At 39.5% G+C, this 17,201-nt stretch overlaps 1 protein-coding gene across 1 annotated transcript; it reads right to left on the bottom strand.

The window, feature by feature from the left end:
• Nucleotides 1-6,189: 6,189 nt before the first annotated feature.
• Nucleotides 6,190-7,427, bottom strand: LOC121765056 (dnaJ homolog subfamily B member 13-like). Its single transcript, XM_042161097.1, has 3 exons — nucleotides 7,268-7,427; nucleotides 6,809-7,063; nucleotides 6,190-6,731 (listed from the first exon to the last, which is right to left on the bottom strand). Exons 1-3 carry the CDS (start codon nucleotides 7,270-7,272, stop codon nucleotides 6,317-6,319), a joined length of 675 nt encoding a protein of 224 aa, XP_042017031.1. The 5' UTR covers nucleotides 7,273-7,427; the 3' UTR covers nucleotides 6,190-6,316.
• Nucleotides 7,428-17,201: the final 9,774 nt, after the last annotated feature.

Genomic DNA, 17,201 nt, shown 5'->3' with positions numbered 1-17,201 from the left:
TTCATTTGCCGAGGAGCTTGAGGAAGTGGTCCCACTATGTCTATGCCCCATTGCATGAAAGGCCAAGGGCTTTGCATAGTGTATAGATCGGTCTGCGGCATCCTTGGGACATTTGCATGAATTTGGCACTTCGTACACTTCTTGACGAGCTGCACTGCCTCTTGTACCATGGTTGGCCAATAATATCCCCATCTCAGAACTTTTTTAGCTAAAGCTCTGGCTCCGATGTGGCTACCGCACGATCCTTCATGAACTTCTCTGAGGATGTAGTCCGTCTCTTCTGGTCCTACGCACCGCAATAACGGCTGGAGGTAAGACTTTCTAAAGAGGACTCCTTCATGAAGTTCGTACCGAAGTGCTCGGCACGTGATCTTCCGAGCTTCTCTCTTATCCTCGGGCAATTGTCCTTGATCCAGATACTGCAAGATCGGCGTCATCCAGTTCGGCGAGCTAGATACTGAATGTACCTCGGCTTCATCAATGCTTCGATGCATTAATTCTTCCGCCTTTGAGTTCGGATCTGAGGCCAACTTACTTAAGGTATCTGCTCGGCTATTTTCCGCTCTGGGAATGCGGATTATCCGAAAATAGGAGAAACTTCGGCTGATGCTTTGCGCTTTGTCCAAATACTTCTTCATTCTCTCGTCATGGGCTTCACTTGTACCCAACATGTGATTTACTATGACTTGTGAATCACAATGGACTTTGAGAGATTTGACGAGCAGACTTTGCGCTAACTGGAGTCCGGCCAGGAGGGCTTCGTACTCGGCTTCATTATTAGTAGTGGGGAATAGGAACCGAAGTGAGTAGGTTACCTCGTGTCCGTCGGGAGCGACAAGTAAAATACCAGCTCCACTTCCCATCTTGTTTGAAGCTCCATCTACGAATCCGCTCCAGCAGTCCGGCGGCTCTACTTCGGATTCCAAGGGCTGTGCTAGTTCGGCATTGGCAGAATTCTTCTGTTCGGCAATAACAGGAATTGCTTGATCGAACTTTGCTTCTGCAAGAAAATCTGCCAAGGCTTGTCCCTTGATGGCTTTCCGAGGTAGATATTCAATTGTGTGCTCTCCCAACTCTATAGCCCACTTGGCGATTCTGCCTGATGCTTCTGGTTTGGTCAACACTTGCCGAAGTGGCAGATCAGTTAGGACGCATACCTTGTGAGCATAGAAGTAAGGCCGCAGTCTCCTTGCTGCATTTACTAATGCCAGAGCAATCTTTTCCAGTGGTTGATACCTGGTTTCTGGACCTCTTAATGCTCGGCTTGTAAAGTAGATGGGAAGCTGCTTTAGGCCTTCTTCTCGTACAAGCACCGCGCTGATGGTTTGATCCGATGCCGCTAAGTATAAGAATATTACTTCGGCTTCGGTTGGAGCAGAGAGAATAGGAAGCTCGGCTAGATAACTTTTGAGCTCGTCAAAGGCTTTTTTCTGCTCGGCTCCCCACTCGAACTTTGGTGCCTTTTTCAACACCTTGAAGAACGGCAGTTGCTTTTCGGCTGCTTGGGAAAGGAATCGATTCAGTGCGGCTAGACATCCGGTTAGCCTTTGCACGTCATGTATGGACTTCGGCATTGCCATGTTCTGAACGACTTGAACTTTTGAGGGGTTTGCCTTGAGTCCGTCCTTTGAAACCCAACAACCCAGAAACTTTCCCGAATCTACCAAAAAGGTACACTTTTGGGGATTAAGTTTGAGGTTGGCTTTCTTGAGCACGTTGAGAGTGGACTTGAGGTTGTGCTCGTACTCCGAAGTGCTTTTGCTTTTGACGACTATATCGTCAACATACACTTCGACCTCCTTTCCAATCAGGTGCCGAAAAAGCTTGTCTACCATCCTTTGATAAGTGGCTCCGGCATTCTTTAAACCGAATGGCATCTTTTTATAAGCGAAAATGCCGAAATCAGTAATGAAGGCCGTTTTTGAAGCGTCAATCTCATCCATTAAAACTTGATGGTATCCTTTGTACAGATCAAGAAAACAAAAAATTTCAAAGCCTATCAAAGCTTCTACTTTTTTATCTATGTTCGGAAGGGGATAGCAATCTTTGGGACAGTGCTTATTTAGATCGGTGAAATCTATGCACATCCGCCATCCTCCTTCCTTTTTCTTGATCATGACAGGATTGGCCACCCACGAAGGATACTTCACTTCGAATAACACATCCGCCTTCAATAATTGACGGACTTCGTCATGGATGACTTGACTTCGTTCTGCCGCAAAGAGTCTTTGCTTCTGTTTTATCGGCCGGACTGAAGGATCAATATTTAACCGATGAGTGATTACCTCGGGGGGCACTCCGGTCATGTCCAACGGAGACCATGCAAAGACGTCTTTATACTCCTTGAGGAGCTGGATGGTTTTTTCCCGAAGTAGGGGCGTTCCCGCGAAGCCGATCTTAACCGTTCTGGATGGATCGTCTTCGTACAGCTGAACTGTCATCGAGTTCGGCTCCGGCATGACTTCGGTCATCGCCTCTGACTCCGGCTGCTGTGATTGCTATGCTTGGTGGTGCCGATCTGACTGCTCGGCACTTCTAAGCGCTATTTGCAGACATTCCTTTGCTCTCTTTTGGTCACCTCGGATGACCGCTATCCCTCCTTTAGTAGGGATCTTGATGGTGAGGTGATAGGTGGAGCAAACGGCCCGAACTGTGTTGAGCCAGTCTCTTCCCAGGATGACGTTGTACGGGGACCGAGCTTTCACCACGAAAAACTCAATCATCGTACTGGAGCTAGTAGGCGCTTTCCCCACCGTGATCGGAAGGCTGATAATACCTTCAGGGCGGGTGTCCTCCTGAGTGAAGCTCTTCAGGGGAAGCGGAGCCGGACTGAGCCGAGCTGGGTCCATTTCTAGTTTGTCGAAGCACTCTTTAAAAAGAATGCTAACCGACGCTCCTGTATCCACAAACACCCTGTGGATCAGTTTGTTTGCCACTCCGGCTTGGATGACAATGGCGTCTTGGTGAGGAGAGATGGCCGGGACGGGATCAGCAGCCGAGAACGTAATCACTTCGTCCTGCTTCAGCCTTTTATGCGTTGGCTCCTCTCGATTGGAGCCTCTGCGTTCTGACTTTAGGGACGACTTGGTCTTCCCGGCAGGGAGCGCGTCAATAGTCTGGATTACTCCATCATATTGCGGCTCGTCATCGTCTTCGGGATCCGGCTGCCTTTTCGGATCCTGAGGGGCGCAGTTCGCGCCACTCTGCTTTTTATTCTTCTTTGGCTGCTTACTTCGGTATTTTTTCAATGTCCCTGCCTTCACAAGAACATCGATACCTGCAGCCAAGTTTCTGCACTCCTCAGTATCGTGACCGTGGTCTTGATGGTAGGAGCAGTAGTTATCCTGTGGTCGGCGCGCGGCTGATTTCGTCATCCGCTTTGGCTTTTCGAACAGGTCAGAGTGCAATTCGAAAATTTCCGCTCTCGGCTTGTTCAGCGGTACGAACTGAGCGGGCGGCTTCTCGGGATTGAGACGAGGTCCCAATCTGTCTTGCACCGGAGCCCTTTGAATTCTTTCAAATGGAGTCCGGCGAGGATGCCCCTGATCGCTATGATCGGGCTTCCTTCTGTCTCCTCGGGACGATGAGCTGTCTAACGACCGTTTGCGACGGTCTGCCTCATCGGCCCGGGAGTACTGGTCCGCAATGTCCCACATTTCCTGAGCTGTCTGCGGACCGCACTCAACGAGCTTCCTGTAGAGAGCTCCGGGCAAGATTCCATTTTGGAATGCCGAGATGACAAGCAGATCGTTGAGATCGTCTACTTGCAGGCATTCCTTGTGGAATCTTGTCATAAAGTCGCTAATTTTTTCGTCGCGACCTTGACGAATGGAAAGCAGCTGAGCCGAAGTGATTCGGGCTTCCGCTTTCTGAAAGAACCTCCTGTGGAAGGCATCCATTAGATCTCGGTAAGATCTGATGCTGCCCTGGGGGAGGCTATCGAACCACCTTCTCGCGTTCCCGATGAGCAGCTCGGGAAACAGCTTGCACATGTGGACCTCGTTGAGACCCTGGTTCGCCATGTTATATTGATAGCGCCCCAAGAAATCGTGAGGGTCCACGAGCCCGTCGTAAGTCATCGACGGAGTTCGGTAGTTCTGTGGTAGGGGAGTTCGGGTGATGTCGTCCGAGAACGGAGTCTTCAGTGCTCCGTACACGGCGAATCCGATATCTCGTCGGTATGGAGGAGATTGAGTTCTCCTGTGATTCCGGTACCGAGGAGGAGCTGGAATATGTCGGGGTTGAGGATTCTTTCTCCTGGGAGATGCGACACTACTGCGGTAGTGACTTTCTTGTGCGGAGGGAGAAGGAGAATCCGTCGTTTTCGTCTCCGGCTGCTTTTGGCTTTTTCGCAGGAAGGTTAAGAATTCCTCCTGCTTTTCAGCCAAAAACTGCTTGACAGCCTCATTCAAATCGGGCTGCTGGGAAGACTCAGTGGGACGGTTTTTGGAGCGGCTTGTTCCTTCGCCATGAGAACTGGTGGTGGATTTATCCCTAGGCTGTTTTCCCGACCTATGGGATGGATTGGCTTCCTCCTGGTTCTCACGGGCTGGAATACGGGTATTCTGCGATCTGGTATGCATTTTTTGGGTGGAAAAAATGGATCAAAAATTCGCTTTATCACAAATTTTGTTCTCTGTTTCCCACAGACGGCGCCAGTGATGAGTCCGCGAATTATTGATGTTAATAAATGCTGGTAGAGAATGAAGATTATGACACAGAGAATTTACGTGGTTCGATTTACTGAAGTAAATCTACGTCCACGGGAAGAAGGGAGGGCAAGATTGTATTGCTTGATCTGGGATTACAGCTTACAACACAGACTTGCTATATGCTATTTTATCTCTAGAGAGCTTAACCCTTTTCTATCTGATCTAAGTTCTATTTATACATTGAACTAAGGTCGTGGTTTGCAGCCCCACTAACAAGATCGTGGGTGAGCAATAACTGCTCAATAACTGCTTCGTACCACTAAATAGATCGTGGGTATAGCGGAGGTCGTGGAGGCCTTTCATGAGTCCACTAACTCCTAGTTCGGTCGAATGCTGAGACCGAACTGCTGGACTTTACCGATCAGCTCTTGCCGATCTGAGAGGAGAGCTTGACTGGTCGGCTTTTACCGAGCTGTAGGCTGAGTCCGAACTCTTTGGTCGTGCCGAACTCTATGGTGCCGAACAGATACTCTTTCTTGGGCTCTGGGCTGATGGGCCGTCACTGTTATTGGGCTTGCCATTAGGGTTTAGTTCGTACCCCATCAGTAGCATGCACGAGAATGAGGTTCCGATTATGTTTCTATCTCTTATTGGATTCTCCATCTCTCTTTCTCGTCTTTCTCATTGTTGATGAACTCTGATTCTTTATCGGCAATGGGGCACTTTATAGCATATCATTAAAGATGCAAATTTGAGTTTGAGGGTTTTGCTAATTGGATAGAATTGATGTGCAATACAATACTATTGGATGCTTTGTCAATATAAAAATGATAAAATCATAATTTTGTTTGAAAGTTTCGATTGAAAAATCAGAACTACTACTTACTACTCTTCTTCATACTTCAGTTATGATTATATAAATCGAAAATGTGAATTTCAAAATCGATACATTCCCTATTTTCGAGATTAGAATAAGCTTACTAGTGTAGTAATGGATGTGAATTTGTTCGTGAGGGTCGGGCATACACCAACACCTAAAAACAAAACACTCAAACTAATTCAATGAGTATACGTTAGAGTTGATCCCACAATGGTTATGATGAGGATGGTGAGAATGTAGCGGAGGGAGGACGTTCAATTTAACGAGTCAAGATGGAGAAGGGAACCAGGATGATGGTTCTGAATCGTTAGCTTCTGACAATTACAGCGATGATGACTGAACTGACGTAGTGGTAGAAATTCTTTTTGGTTTTTTTGGTAATTCTTTAGAGATGCAGCAATCCAATTAGATTGTCTGGTGTAAAATTATAGAGGAACACGGTATTGTTTTCTCCTGCATAGGGCGTGGCGTTGAGTCCCCTTTGGTAATGATATAAATTAGGAATACAAAAAAAATCAAATTTTGTTAGACATGTCAAATGACATACTACTATTTATTGAGCTATCAACCTGCACTATTGTATCTTCTTCAAAGGCCTAATGATGACTGTATCACAAGTTCATAAGGATAGAATACAATACAATGCAAATGTAGTAATGAATGCATAGCAAAAAACACGGTTTATTCACTACCAGCTAAAATGTACATATATTCTTAAAAACTCCAGCAGTCAAGAAACACACAGTGAAAAAGAGGGTAATCAAGCAGAAAGAAGATTCTTGATTCAAGATTTTTGCGCAGGCGTCAGCCTAGTTGGGAACTTAATGTTGAATTTGATCCTCAGATTGCCCCTTTTGGTGGGATCTTTAGGCAAAGGCATCCCTTCTCTTGGAATCACCTCTTCATAGGTGGGATGGATGACTGTGTTTATAGGATGAGTCAAGTTTCTTCCATCCAATGTGGTGAGGTGAAGTGTATATCCCGTCAATGCTTCTGCCAGAGGTATCTTCTGCGTTACAATTAGATCGTTACCATCTCGCGTGAACACACGGTGGGGCTTCTCGTCGATTATGAACACTAAATCCGAAGGAATCACATGCGGTTGCTCATTCCCTTTCTCCGGGAATGTGATCTTTGTTCCCTTCTTCCACCCAGGCTTTATGTCAATGGTCAGAATCTCCTCCACTGGCAATGTCTTCCTGCAGCCATTCAAGCAATTGGAATTCGATTTAGGATTAGAAAATGAACAAATTATTCAACAGCAATAATTCCACACCCAGTGGCGTTGGATATCTCTCTGGAGATTTTCACCCTCTTTGTAGCTCCTTTGTAGAGGTCTTCCAAGCTGCAAGGCAGCTTCGTCTCGATCGGTGGCGCCTTTATGGGAGCGGAGCTCATTGGGCGGCCGTCTCCACCACCGAATGGGCTGAACATGTCCTCACCGAAAATGGACCCACCGAACCCTCTAGGCCCGCCCCTCATTCCACTGCCGCCGAAGAACTCCGCTAATATGTCGTCGGCATTTCTTGAACTGCGGAAGCAATCACAGCAACATCAATAGCTGGATCCAATTACGAAACCTAATTTCCTAACATCAATACCAATTTCAGATCTACCCGAATCCAAGGTCGACCAATAACTCAAAATCCTAATTGAATAATTATTTAAAGCGATGAATGAATGAACCCTAATTCCAAAATCAAAAAGAGGAGAGGAAAGGAGAGGATTGGCATACGTCATAGGCTTCGGAAATCTGCTTGAATTTGGCCTCAGCACCCTTCTTGTTGTTGGGAAGTATTTGCTAGTGAGTGGTTTTCTCAGCGCATGATATCGTGTGTGGAAGTGTGAGTGGGTATTAGAAGCGTGAGATCTTCACTGAGATGTCGCCTATAAATAAGGCCTTCATCTGGACCTCAAGCAATGTATTCGACACAATTAATTGGGAAGTCGTCATTGCCTGTGTCACACGAAGGTGAGTCGTCCATTTCTTTTCCTGAAAGTCAAAAGATTCTTTTGCAATTTCAAAATGTGAACAACAAATTGTCGGCAATAATTTTATGCCTTTAAGAAAAGTTGAAAATGATTTGTCGGCAAAAATTTTATGCCGCTGCAATAATTTTAAGGATTTTATTTTTTGTTTTGCAATTTGAATAATCCTCTTATAATGTTGTAAAACAGATGAGATTTCAATTTTATCTCTCAAAGATGTCCCTCGTTTAAGGTCTTCATAGAGAATTCTAACATGCTCTTCCCATCTTGAAATGTCTAATTTAAGAGTTCTCATTTCAAGACTAAATTATTTCTTTTATCAAGAAAATTGTCTTTAAAATTCATAAGACATTTTAGCATGCACTAATAAGTGTGATAATTTGAATTTTTCTTTTGCATTCGCATATAATGTCATGAAAATTATGAATCTCCCAATAAATTGGCACAAGAGATAATTGTCTCCTTCTATAGATATATCTTTCTTCATCAAACTCAATAAACCTTTCTTTGCTTCTTTTAATAGTGTTTTGGAGATGACGAATTTCTCTCCCAAAGTTATTTTTTGAAAAAGGCAATTCCATTTAAAACACAAATTTTACAATCATGATTATTATCATGGAAGTTGAGAGTCAAACATAATATCATCATCATCTTGATGACTTGTAGAGGCTGACTCATTTTCAGAAAATTTTTATGTTTCTTCTTTGTCGCTTCCTTCCTCAGAAAGCTTTTACTGGAGAAGTTTTTTGAGATCTTTTAGATCCTTCTTAGGGGAACTCTTGATTAGTTCTCCCAGAATTTCTGCCAAATCCCTTTTAGGGGCAACTGGAGAAGGAGGAGCCTTAGCAGGCTCGAGATCAATAATTCCTCTTTTAAAGAAAATTGATTCTTCGAAGAATTCGAATTTTTCTCACCATTTGATGAGAATTCTCCTTCCCAAATATGGGATGTGTCCTTGTAAGACTTCAATTTTTTTTATTGGAACGTTTCGAACAACAACGTCTCATTTAAGGATCCATGGCACTTGATAAAGTGTGGCGAACATAAGTTCTTTATGATTCATAGACTGATTAGTCTCACAGAAATTTTTGAAAATACTTCTGACTTTATCAGGAAGAATGATAGGATTTATCTTTTAGATAAAGTTAGGAGTATTTTCGAAAATTTCTGTGAGACTAATCAGTCTATGAAGCATAAAGAACTTATGTTTGTCACACTTTATCAAGTGTCATGGATCCTTAAATGGGACGTTGTTGTTCGAAACGTTCCAATCAAAAAATTTGAAGTCTTACAAGGACACATCCCATATTTGGGAAGGAGAATTCTCATCAAATGGTGGGAAAAATTCGAACTCTTCGAAGAATCAATTTTCTCTAAAAGAGGAATTATTGATCTCGAGCCTGCTAAGGCTCCTCCTTCTCCAGTTGCCCCTAAAAGGGATTTGGCGGAAATTCTGGGAGAACTAATCAAGAGTTCCCCTAAGAAGGATCTAAAAGATCTCAAAAAACTTCTCCAGCAAAAGCTTTATGAGGAAGGAAGCGACAAAGAAGAAATAGAAAAATTTTCTGAAAATGAGTCAGCCTCTACAAGTCATCAAGATGATGATGATATTATGCTTGACTCTCAACTTCCATGATAATAATCTTGATTGTAAAATTTTTGTTTTAAATGGAATTGCCTTTTTCAAAAAATAACTTTAGGAGAGAAATTCGTCTTCTCCAAAACACTATTAAAAGAAGCAAAGAAATGCTTATTGAGCTTGATGAAGAAAGATATATCCATAGAAGGAGACAATTATCTCTTGCGCCAATTTATTGGGAGATTCATAATCTTCATGACATTATATGCGAATGCAAAAGAAAAATTCAAATTATCACACTTACTAGTGCATGCTAAAATGTATTATGAATTTTAAAGACAGTTTTCTTGATAAAAGAAATAATTTTAGTCTTGAAATGAGAACTCTTAAATTAGACATTTCAAGATGGGAAGAGCATGTTAGAATTCTCTCTGAAGACCTTAAACGAGGGATATCTTTCAGAGATAAAATTGAAATCTCATCTGTTTTACAACATTATAAGAGGATTATTCAAATTGCAAAACAAAAAATAAAATCCTTAAAATTATTGCAGCGGCATAAAATTTTTGCCGACAAATCATTTTCAACTTTTCTTAAAGGCATAAAATTATTGCCGACAATTTGCTGTTCACATTTTGAAATTGCAAAAGAATCTTTTGACTTTCAGGAAAAGAAATGGACGACTCAACTTCGTGTGACGCAGGCAATGATGACTTCCCAATTAATTGTGTCGAAGATATTGCTTGAAGTCCAGATCAAGGCCTTATTTATAGGCGACCTCTCAGTGGAGATCTCACGCTTCTAATACCCACTCACACTTCCACACACGATATCATGCGCTGAGAAAACCACTCACTAGCAAATACTTCCATGCAAAATAAATTTGTAATAGTTTATAGTAGTTTCCTTTGTACATTTCCAGTTGTATATCCATCCCTCTCTACCTTGCTGGGTCCACTCATCAAAGTGGTATCAGAGCCATTGCTTTGGCAGTTACCAGATATTCTTTTTTAACAATGATGGTAATTCGAATGTACCATTTGTGAGTAATTACTCTATTAACAACATTAACAAAGACTAAGGATCCAAGAAGATTATCCTTATTGTTTTCTGAAGTTTCAGCTTCTTCTTCTTCTCCTGAATCAGAGTCAGGTTTATTCTGCTGACCGAGTTATAAAAGTGAGACTCTATTTTTTAGACTTATAAGTTCTCGTTTAAGAATTTTAACTTCTTGAGCCAGATCATTTTGGCTTAATTCTTTTTCTTTACTAGAGTTTTTAACTCTTCCAAGTATTTCTTTTAAGCTATAAGCTTCTGGTTTGGGTTCCTCAATTTTTATCTTTTCAAAATTAGGATTATAATGCTTCATATAATTTTGAAGCGCTTGTCTTCTTTTATCTTGATCACTAATTTGATCAATGATGTCAAGAATAAAATTCTCATCTCTGGTTAGAACACATAAACCATTGGCTTTACAGAGAGTTTTGTAACAGTCACAATGACCATCACAATCTGTATCGCTTGAGATAGAATTTTCAGATGAGGATTCTTCCTCGTCTATTACCATTATAAATCTTTTCCTATCTTCTGCCTCGAGAATTTATTCCTTGAGAAAACGGCTTGGGCCATTCGTCGCGTAGCCTGAATAGCATCCTTCAGAGCCGTGAGGGCATTTCTGAATGTTGGCATAAATCGTTGACTGTTTATCAAGCCATGAATTCTTTAAGCAGAATATTGTCGAAAAATAATGATAATTTAGGAAGCAGTGCTTCTAGTTCTAGTAGTAATAAAGAAATAATAATTCAAAAAAATTTGAAAAATCAATTCAAAACTGGAAAATGCCAAATGAACCTTCCGTTTATAAACGAAAAGGAATTTTTGATACAACTCCTTGCGATTATATCATAAAAACTGTTGAAGAATCCCTTACTTTAGGAACGGGATTTAGCTCTTTCAAACTCCTTTCTAAGTCACTAATTGAAGAACATAGAAAGAATTATAGATTCCTCCATTTAGGACTAGTTCAAATTGGACTAAAACCTGCAACTAGAATTGGTTTAAACACATCTGCTTTAATTGCAGTTCGTGACAAAAGACATCTTAAGTTTCATGATTCCTTATTAGGAATTGTAGAAACTAGTCATTGTGATGGACCAATCTATTTTAGTTGCGTCCCTAATTTTGTGTTGTCAATAACAGACAAGACCTTGATGCATGCTTTATGCTTAGATATTAAAACTGAAGGTTTTAATATGGCTAAGGAAGCAGAAAATGTTATTCTTACATATAGAATACAATATAAAGTTATGAATACTGCTTTCCCAAGATGTAGAGAAATGTCTCGTGGGACTGAAAAACAGACTACTCTTTTTTATCACTAATATTTAGAAAAGAGTAATGTTAAGATTCCCCAGACTATTACCTGGGATCAGGTTAAGTTACCTGAAAATGGCTCCTTGAAGAAGCCATTGAACCTGAAAAACCAGAACCAAGAAAACTTGAAAACATTATTGAATACCCAAACGGTGATGTCGAAATCAAGTTCTCTGATAAAAGAATCGCTCGTCTAAATTTAAGACAGCCTGATAGAATGTCTACCTCTTCTGTTCCTTTGACCAGCTTTGAAAAGGAAAATATAAAAGGAACAACTTTTTCTCCTTCAGGTATAAATCATCCTGAATATAAAGTTGAAATTCCTTCTTCTAGTGCCTCCAAGAGAAATTCTCCTACTCCTTCTGATATGGGTTGGAGTGATTACTCCATTAATACCTTTACAAAAGATGAAAATCCTTTTGAAGGAGAAGCCTTAAAATCGTTTCGGAAACCAATTCCGTTAAACGAAAATGGTTTTATTTAAAAAATAATAAAAAAGCCAAGAAAAATGGACCAGTCTTTATAAAAAATTCCTAAAAAAGGATTATGGTTGCTTTCTTGACTTCTTTGAGTTCATTAAAAATTTTATGATCTTCAGAAAAGGAAATTTCCCGATTTTGAAGATAAAAATTTTGTTTCAAACATTAATTCTTCCTACAAGCAATTTGTGACCATTTCAGGAAAAATTGTTAAAAGCGTTCATCCTCCTGAAATAAATCTTTCTTTTAAACATAATGAAGAGGATATAATTGCTGCTCCTTATAGAAAAGGACTAGGGGGAAAATTTGAGGATGTAATTTCACAAAATAACTATACTAATCTATATCTTAAAACTGTAGGAGAACAGTTGAGTAGAATTGAGAAAATCCCTGAAACTCCTTTAGATAAAACCTCTGTTTCAGGAGTAAAAAGAGACGATATGGTTTTATTTAAACCTATGTCTTCTGAAAAATTAAAATTAAAGGTTATCCCAAATTCTTCTTCAGAAATGATAGAAGAATTGGCAAAAAGACTTAAAAGTCTAAACATTGAAGATAATATTGTGCTCCTCTAAATCAAGAGGAAGGATTGGCGTCTGAATCAGAACAAGAAGATCATAGTAATGATACTTCAAGTGAATCTGATAAACAGACGAACTTTATTGATAATCAAATTGATCAATTTAAAAATCTAAGTATAGAAGGGAAAAATAACCCTTTTGAAGTCAATAAATATCATCTTCTTATAAGAAGAGAATGGTCTACAATATTCCGGCAAAGCCTTATTATCACAGACCAACACCAGTTGATATGCAACTAGAACAGTTTGCATAATATAATGCATGTTCTTATGATGGAAAATCCATTAATGAATGGAATATTGATGGCTTATCTGAATATCAGATTCAAGCAGTCATTAATTACATGACTATGCATGATTCGACATGTAGAGTTAACGGTACAGATGATAGGACAATTGCTCAAGCAATTGTTCAAGGATTCACTGACCAACTAAAAGGTTGGTGGGATTTTTGTTTTAATGAAACAACTAAACAACAGATTTTATCTGATGTTAAGGTTGAAAATAGGAATGACACTCTTGTCAATATTCCTGATAGTGTTAATACACTACTATACACTATAGCAAAACATTTTATAGGAGAAGCCTCCTTACAGCTTGATAAAACTCAAGAGCAATTGATGAATCTTAGATGTCATAATCTCTCTCAGTACAAGTGGTATAAAGATGTTTTCTTTTCCAAAGTTTTTACGAGAGAAGATTGTCATCGGGACCTCTGGAAAGAAAAATTCTTATCAGGATTACCACACTTCTTTGCTGAAAGGGTCCGAAATAGGATTAAGCAAAAGAATAATGGGAAAATTCCCTACCATATTTATACATATAGAGATTTATCCTCGGAAATAATTTCTGAAGGTATTAACATATGTAGTGAAATAAAATTACATAAGCAAGTACAAACAGAAAAAGTACTTGGAAAAAAGATTATCGGTGACTTCTGTGAACTAAATAATTGTAATTATAAGGTAGAGAGGGATGGAGATAAAACAAGAAATGTACAAGGGAAACTACTATAAACTATTACAAATTTATTTTGCATGGAAGTATTTGCTAATGCGTGGTTTTCTCACCGCATGAGATCGTGTGTGGAAGTGTGAGTGGGTAATGGAAGCGTGAGATCTCCACTGAGAGGTCGCCTATAAATAAGGCCTTGATCCGGACTTCAAGCAATGTCTTCAAAACAATTAATTGGGAAGCCTTCATTGCCTGCGTCACATGAAGGTGAGTCGTCCATTTCTTTTCCTGAAAGTCAAGATTCTTTTGCAATTTCAAAATGTGAACAACAAATTGTCGGCAATAATTTTATGCCTTTAAGAAAAGTTAAAAATGATTTGTCGGCAAAAATTTTATGCCGCTGCAATAATTTTAAGGATTTTTATTTTTTGTTTTGCAATTTGAATAATCCTCTTATAATGTTGTAAAACAGATGAGATTTCAATTTTAACTCTAAAAGATGTCCCTCGTTTAAGGTCTTCAGAGAGAATTCTAACATGCTCTTCCCATCTTGAAATGTCTAATTTAAGAGTTCTCATTTCAAGACTAAAATTATTTTTTTTATCAAGAAAACTGTCTTTAAAATTCATAAGACATTTTAGCATGCACTAGTAAGTGTGATAATTTGAATTTTTCTTTTGCATTCGCATATAATGCCATGAAGATTATGAATCTCCCAATAAATTGGCGCAAGAGATAATTGTCTCCTTCTATGGATATATCTTTCTTCATCAAGCTCAATAAGCCTTTCTTTGCTTCTTTTAATAGTGTCTTGGAGATGACGAATTTCTCTCCCAAAGTTATTTTTTGAAAAAGACAATTCAATTTAAAACACAAATTTTACAATCATGATTATTATCATGGAAGTTGAGAGTCAAGCATAATATCATCATCATCTTGATGACTTGCAGAGGCTGACTCATTTACAGAAAATTTTTCTGTTTCTTCTTCGTCGCTTCCTTCCTCAGAAAGCTTTTGCTGGAGAAGTTTTTTGAGATCTTTTAGATCCTTCTTAAGGGAACTCTTGATTAGTTCTCCCAGAATTTCTGCCAAATCCCTTTTAGGGGCACCTGGAGAAGGAGGAGCCTTAGCAGACTCGAGATCAATAATTCCTCTTTTAGAGAAAATTGATTCTTCGAAGAGTTCGAATTTTTCCCACCATTTGATGAGAACTCTCATTCCCAAATATGGGATGTGTCCTTGTATGACTTCAAAATTTTTTATTGGAACATTTCGAACAACAACGTCTCATTTAAGGATCCATTGCACTTGATAAAGTGTGACGAACATAAGTTCTTTATGCTTCATAGACTGATTAGTCTCACATAAATTTTCGAAAATACTCCTGACTTTATCAGGAAGAATGATAGGATTTAATCCCATTCTGAGAACCAAAAGATAAACCACTGAGGAAATTTAGTGGTTTCACAGTCCCTGAATTGAAGGAACCAACTGTGTTTGGATTTTTTTTTTCATAGCAGAAAGCTCCCGTCTACGCCTTGATATAATCAAAGTAGTTGAACCATGGCTTATCGCAGGTTCTTTTTTCTTTTGAAGTTTCTCGGAAACTGTATAAGTCTCCTTGCCATTCTTCAAGAGTGATAACTCTCTTGATAAAGACTTTAGAGTAAGCCCGATCTGTTCCTGATCTGGTAACAGAGTCAAAATCCACAGATTTTGTTGTGCTCAGTATAGCAAAATAATACTGAAATGTTTTGGGATAAAGAAAGGGGTTAGCATACTCTCTTAAGTAAAATGTAGAAATCTCTCCTGGGGAGAGGTGAGCATATTTCTCTTCAACTGGGCAAATCCATTTAGTTGAGAGAGAAATATATGGATAAATGTACTCGTTAGTCTGATTAGACTTGATTGCCAATGCATAGGCATCATCACTAAGTCTCATTTCTTTAGGAGTCTTCTCAAAAGTTTCAGCTTTAAGCTGTTCTTGGGTTTTGGCAAATGCGGCCTTATAAGACTGCATTGGAAGGTCTTCCTTTGAAGGTTTATTAACCTTCTTCTTGCCCTTGTCGATCTGTCGATGCATGATATCCCTGTAAGAATTCACGAGTTAGGAAGTCAGGCAAAGAATTATTACTTCTTTTAATGAACTCTATATCAAAGTCAAAAACAGAGAGGATTCCCTGCCATCTGGCAAAAATTTGTTTAGATGCTAGGGTTTTAACATCTTTTTCAAGAATGTCTTTAGCAGATTTACAATCGATCCTAACAAGAAATTTTTGATTTATAAGATCGCTTTCAAATTTTTGGATACAAAGGACTAAAGAAAGAATTTCTTTTTTAACCGTTGAGTAATTTTTTCTAGCTCCTTGCCATATACCAGAAGCAAACCTAACTAGGACTTCCTTATTATCTATCATTTGCTTGAGGATTCCTCCAAATCCTAGTTCTGAGGCATCAGTTTCTACAATTTTATAGGCATCTGGGTTAGCAATAGCAAGATAAGGAATTTCTTTTATCTTTGCCTTAATTTTAACAACTGCTTCTGTGTGGAATTTTGTCCATTTAGGATGGTTTTTTCTTAACCTTTCAAATAAAGGTTTAGCATCAAAGGCCAATTTTTTTATAAAAATCAACAACATAATTGAGGCTTTGATAGGATAAACCTCCTATCGGGTTGATCGGCGTCCGTAGATCAGCGATCGATAAATGTTTGTCGCGGGCGAGTGCCTGTCGAGCACGACGGTTTCTCACTTGGAGAAGAGAATGAACGATAATATTGATATTCTTGATTGATTTCTCAAATGATTACAATAACTCTTATTTATAATGCTAATAACTAACTTACTTAACAAGAAAACAAAGATATGGAAAAAATACGCAAATAAACAAAGATGTGGAAAAGATACGCAAATCTCTAATTTAACTAACTAAATAATGCTCTTATCAACTCCCACACGGTTGAAATCCACCTTGTCCTCAAGGTGTGAACTACGACACAATGAAGAGAGTCGAAAACATCAGAAACCAAATCTGGTGCTGTGCGCGGAACGTCTTCCGTCGGGCAGCGGAGCAACTTTGGTTCGAGATGGTGGGAAGGCATAACTAGTTGCTGTGCGCGGGTGGATTCCCGTCGGGCAGCGACGTAGCTATGATTCGATCGGTGTGGCTAGTTGCTGTGCGCGGTGGATTCCCGTCGGGCAGCGACATAGCTGTGATTCGATCGGGGTGTTGGAGGGTGAGATCGCGATGAAAGCACCAATTTGATAGGATAAACCTCCTATCGGGTTGATCGGCGTCCGTAGATCGGCAATCGATAAATGTTTGTCGCGGGTGAGTGCCCGTCGAGCACGACAGTTTCTCACTTGGAGAAAAGAATGAACGATAATATTGATATTCTTGATTGATTTCTCAAATGATTACAATAACTCATATTTATAATGCTAATAACTAACTTACTTAACAAGAAAACAAAGATATGAAAAAGATACGCAAATAAACAAAGATGTGGAAAATATACGCAAATCTCTAATTTAACTAACTAAATAATGCTCTTATCAACTCTTAACAAGAAAACAAAGATATGAAAAAGATACGCAAATCTCTAATTTAACTAACTAAATAATGCTCTTATCAGGCTTCCTAAAAACCTCTGAAGTTGATTTTTGTCCCTTATTTCATTGGGAAATTTTTTCGCAAAACAAATGGACCTATCAAT

The sequence above is a fragment of the Salvia splendens genome, chromosome 14, assembly GCF_004379255.2.
Source record: "Salvia splendens isolate huo1 chromosome 14, SspV2, whole genome shotgun sequence".
In the NCBI taxonomy this organism is placed as follows: domain Eukaryota; kingdom Viridiplantae; phylum Streptophyta; class Magnoliopsida; order Lamiales; family Lamiaceae; genus Salvia; species Salvia splendens.
This window is presented reverse-complemented; position numbering and strand designations above follow the sequence as displayed.

What these genes read in the sequence shown, in the direction of transcription:
- LOC121765056 (XM_042161097.1), bottom strand. An exon ending in GAGATATCCAACGCCACTGG is followed by an intron (nt 6,732 to 6,808) that starts GTGTGGAATTAT and finishes GAATGGCTGCAG; the next exon opens with GAAGACATTGCCAGTGGAGG.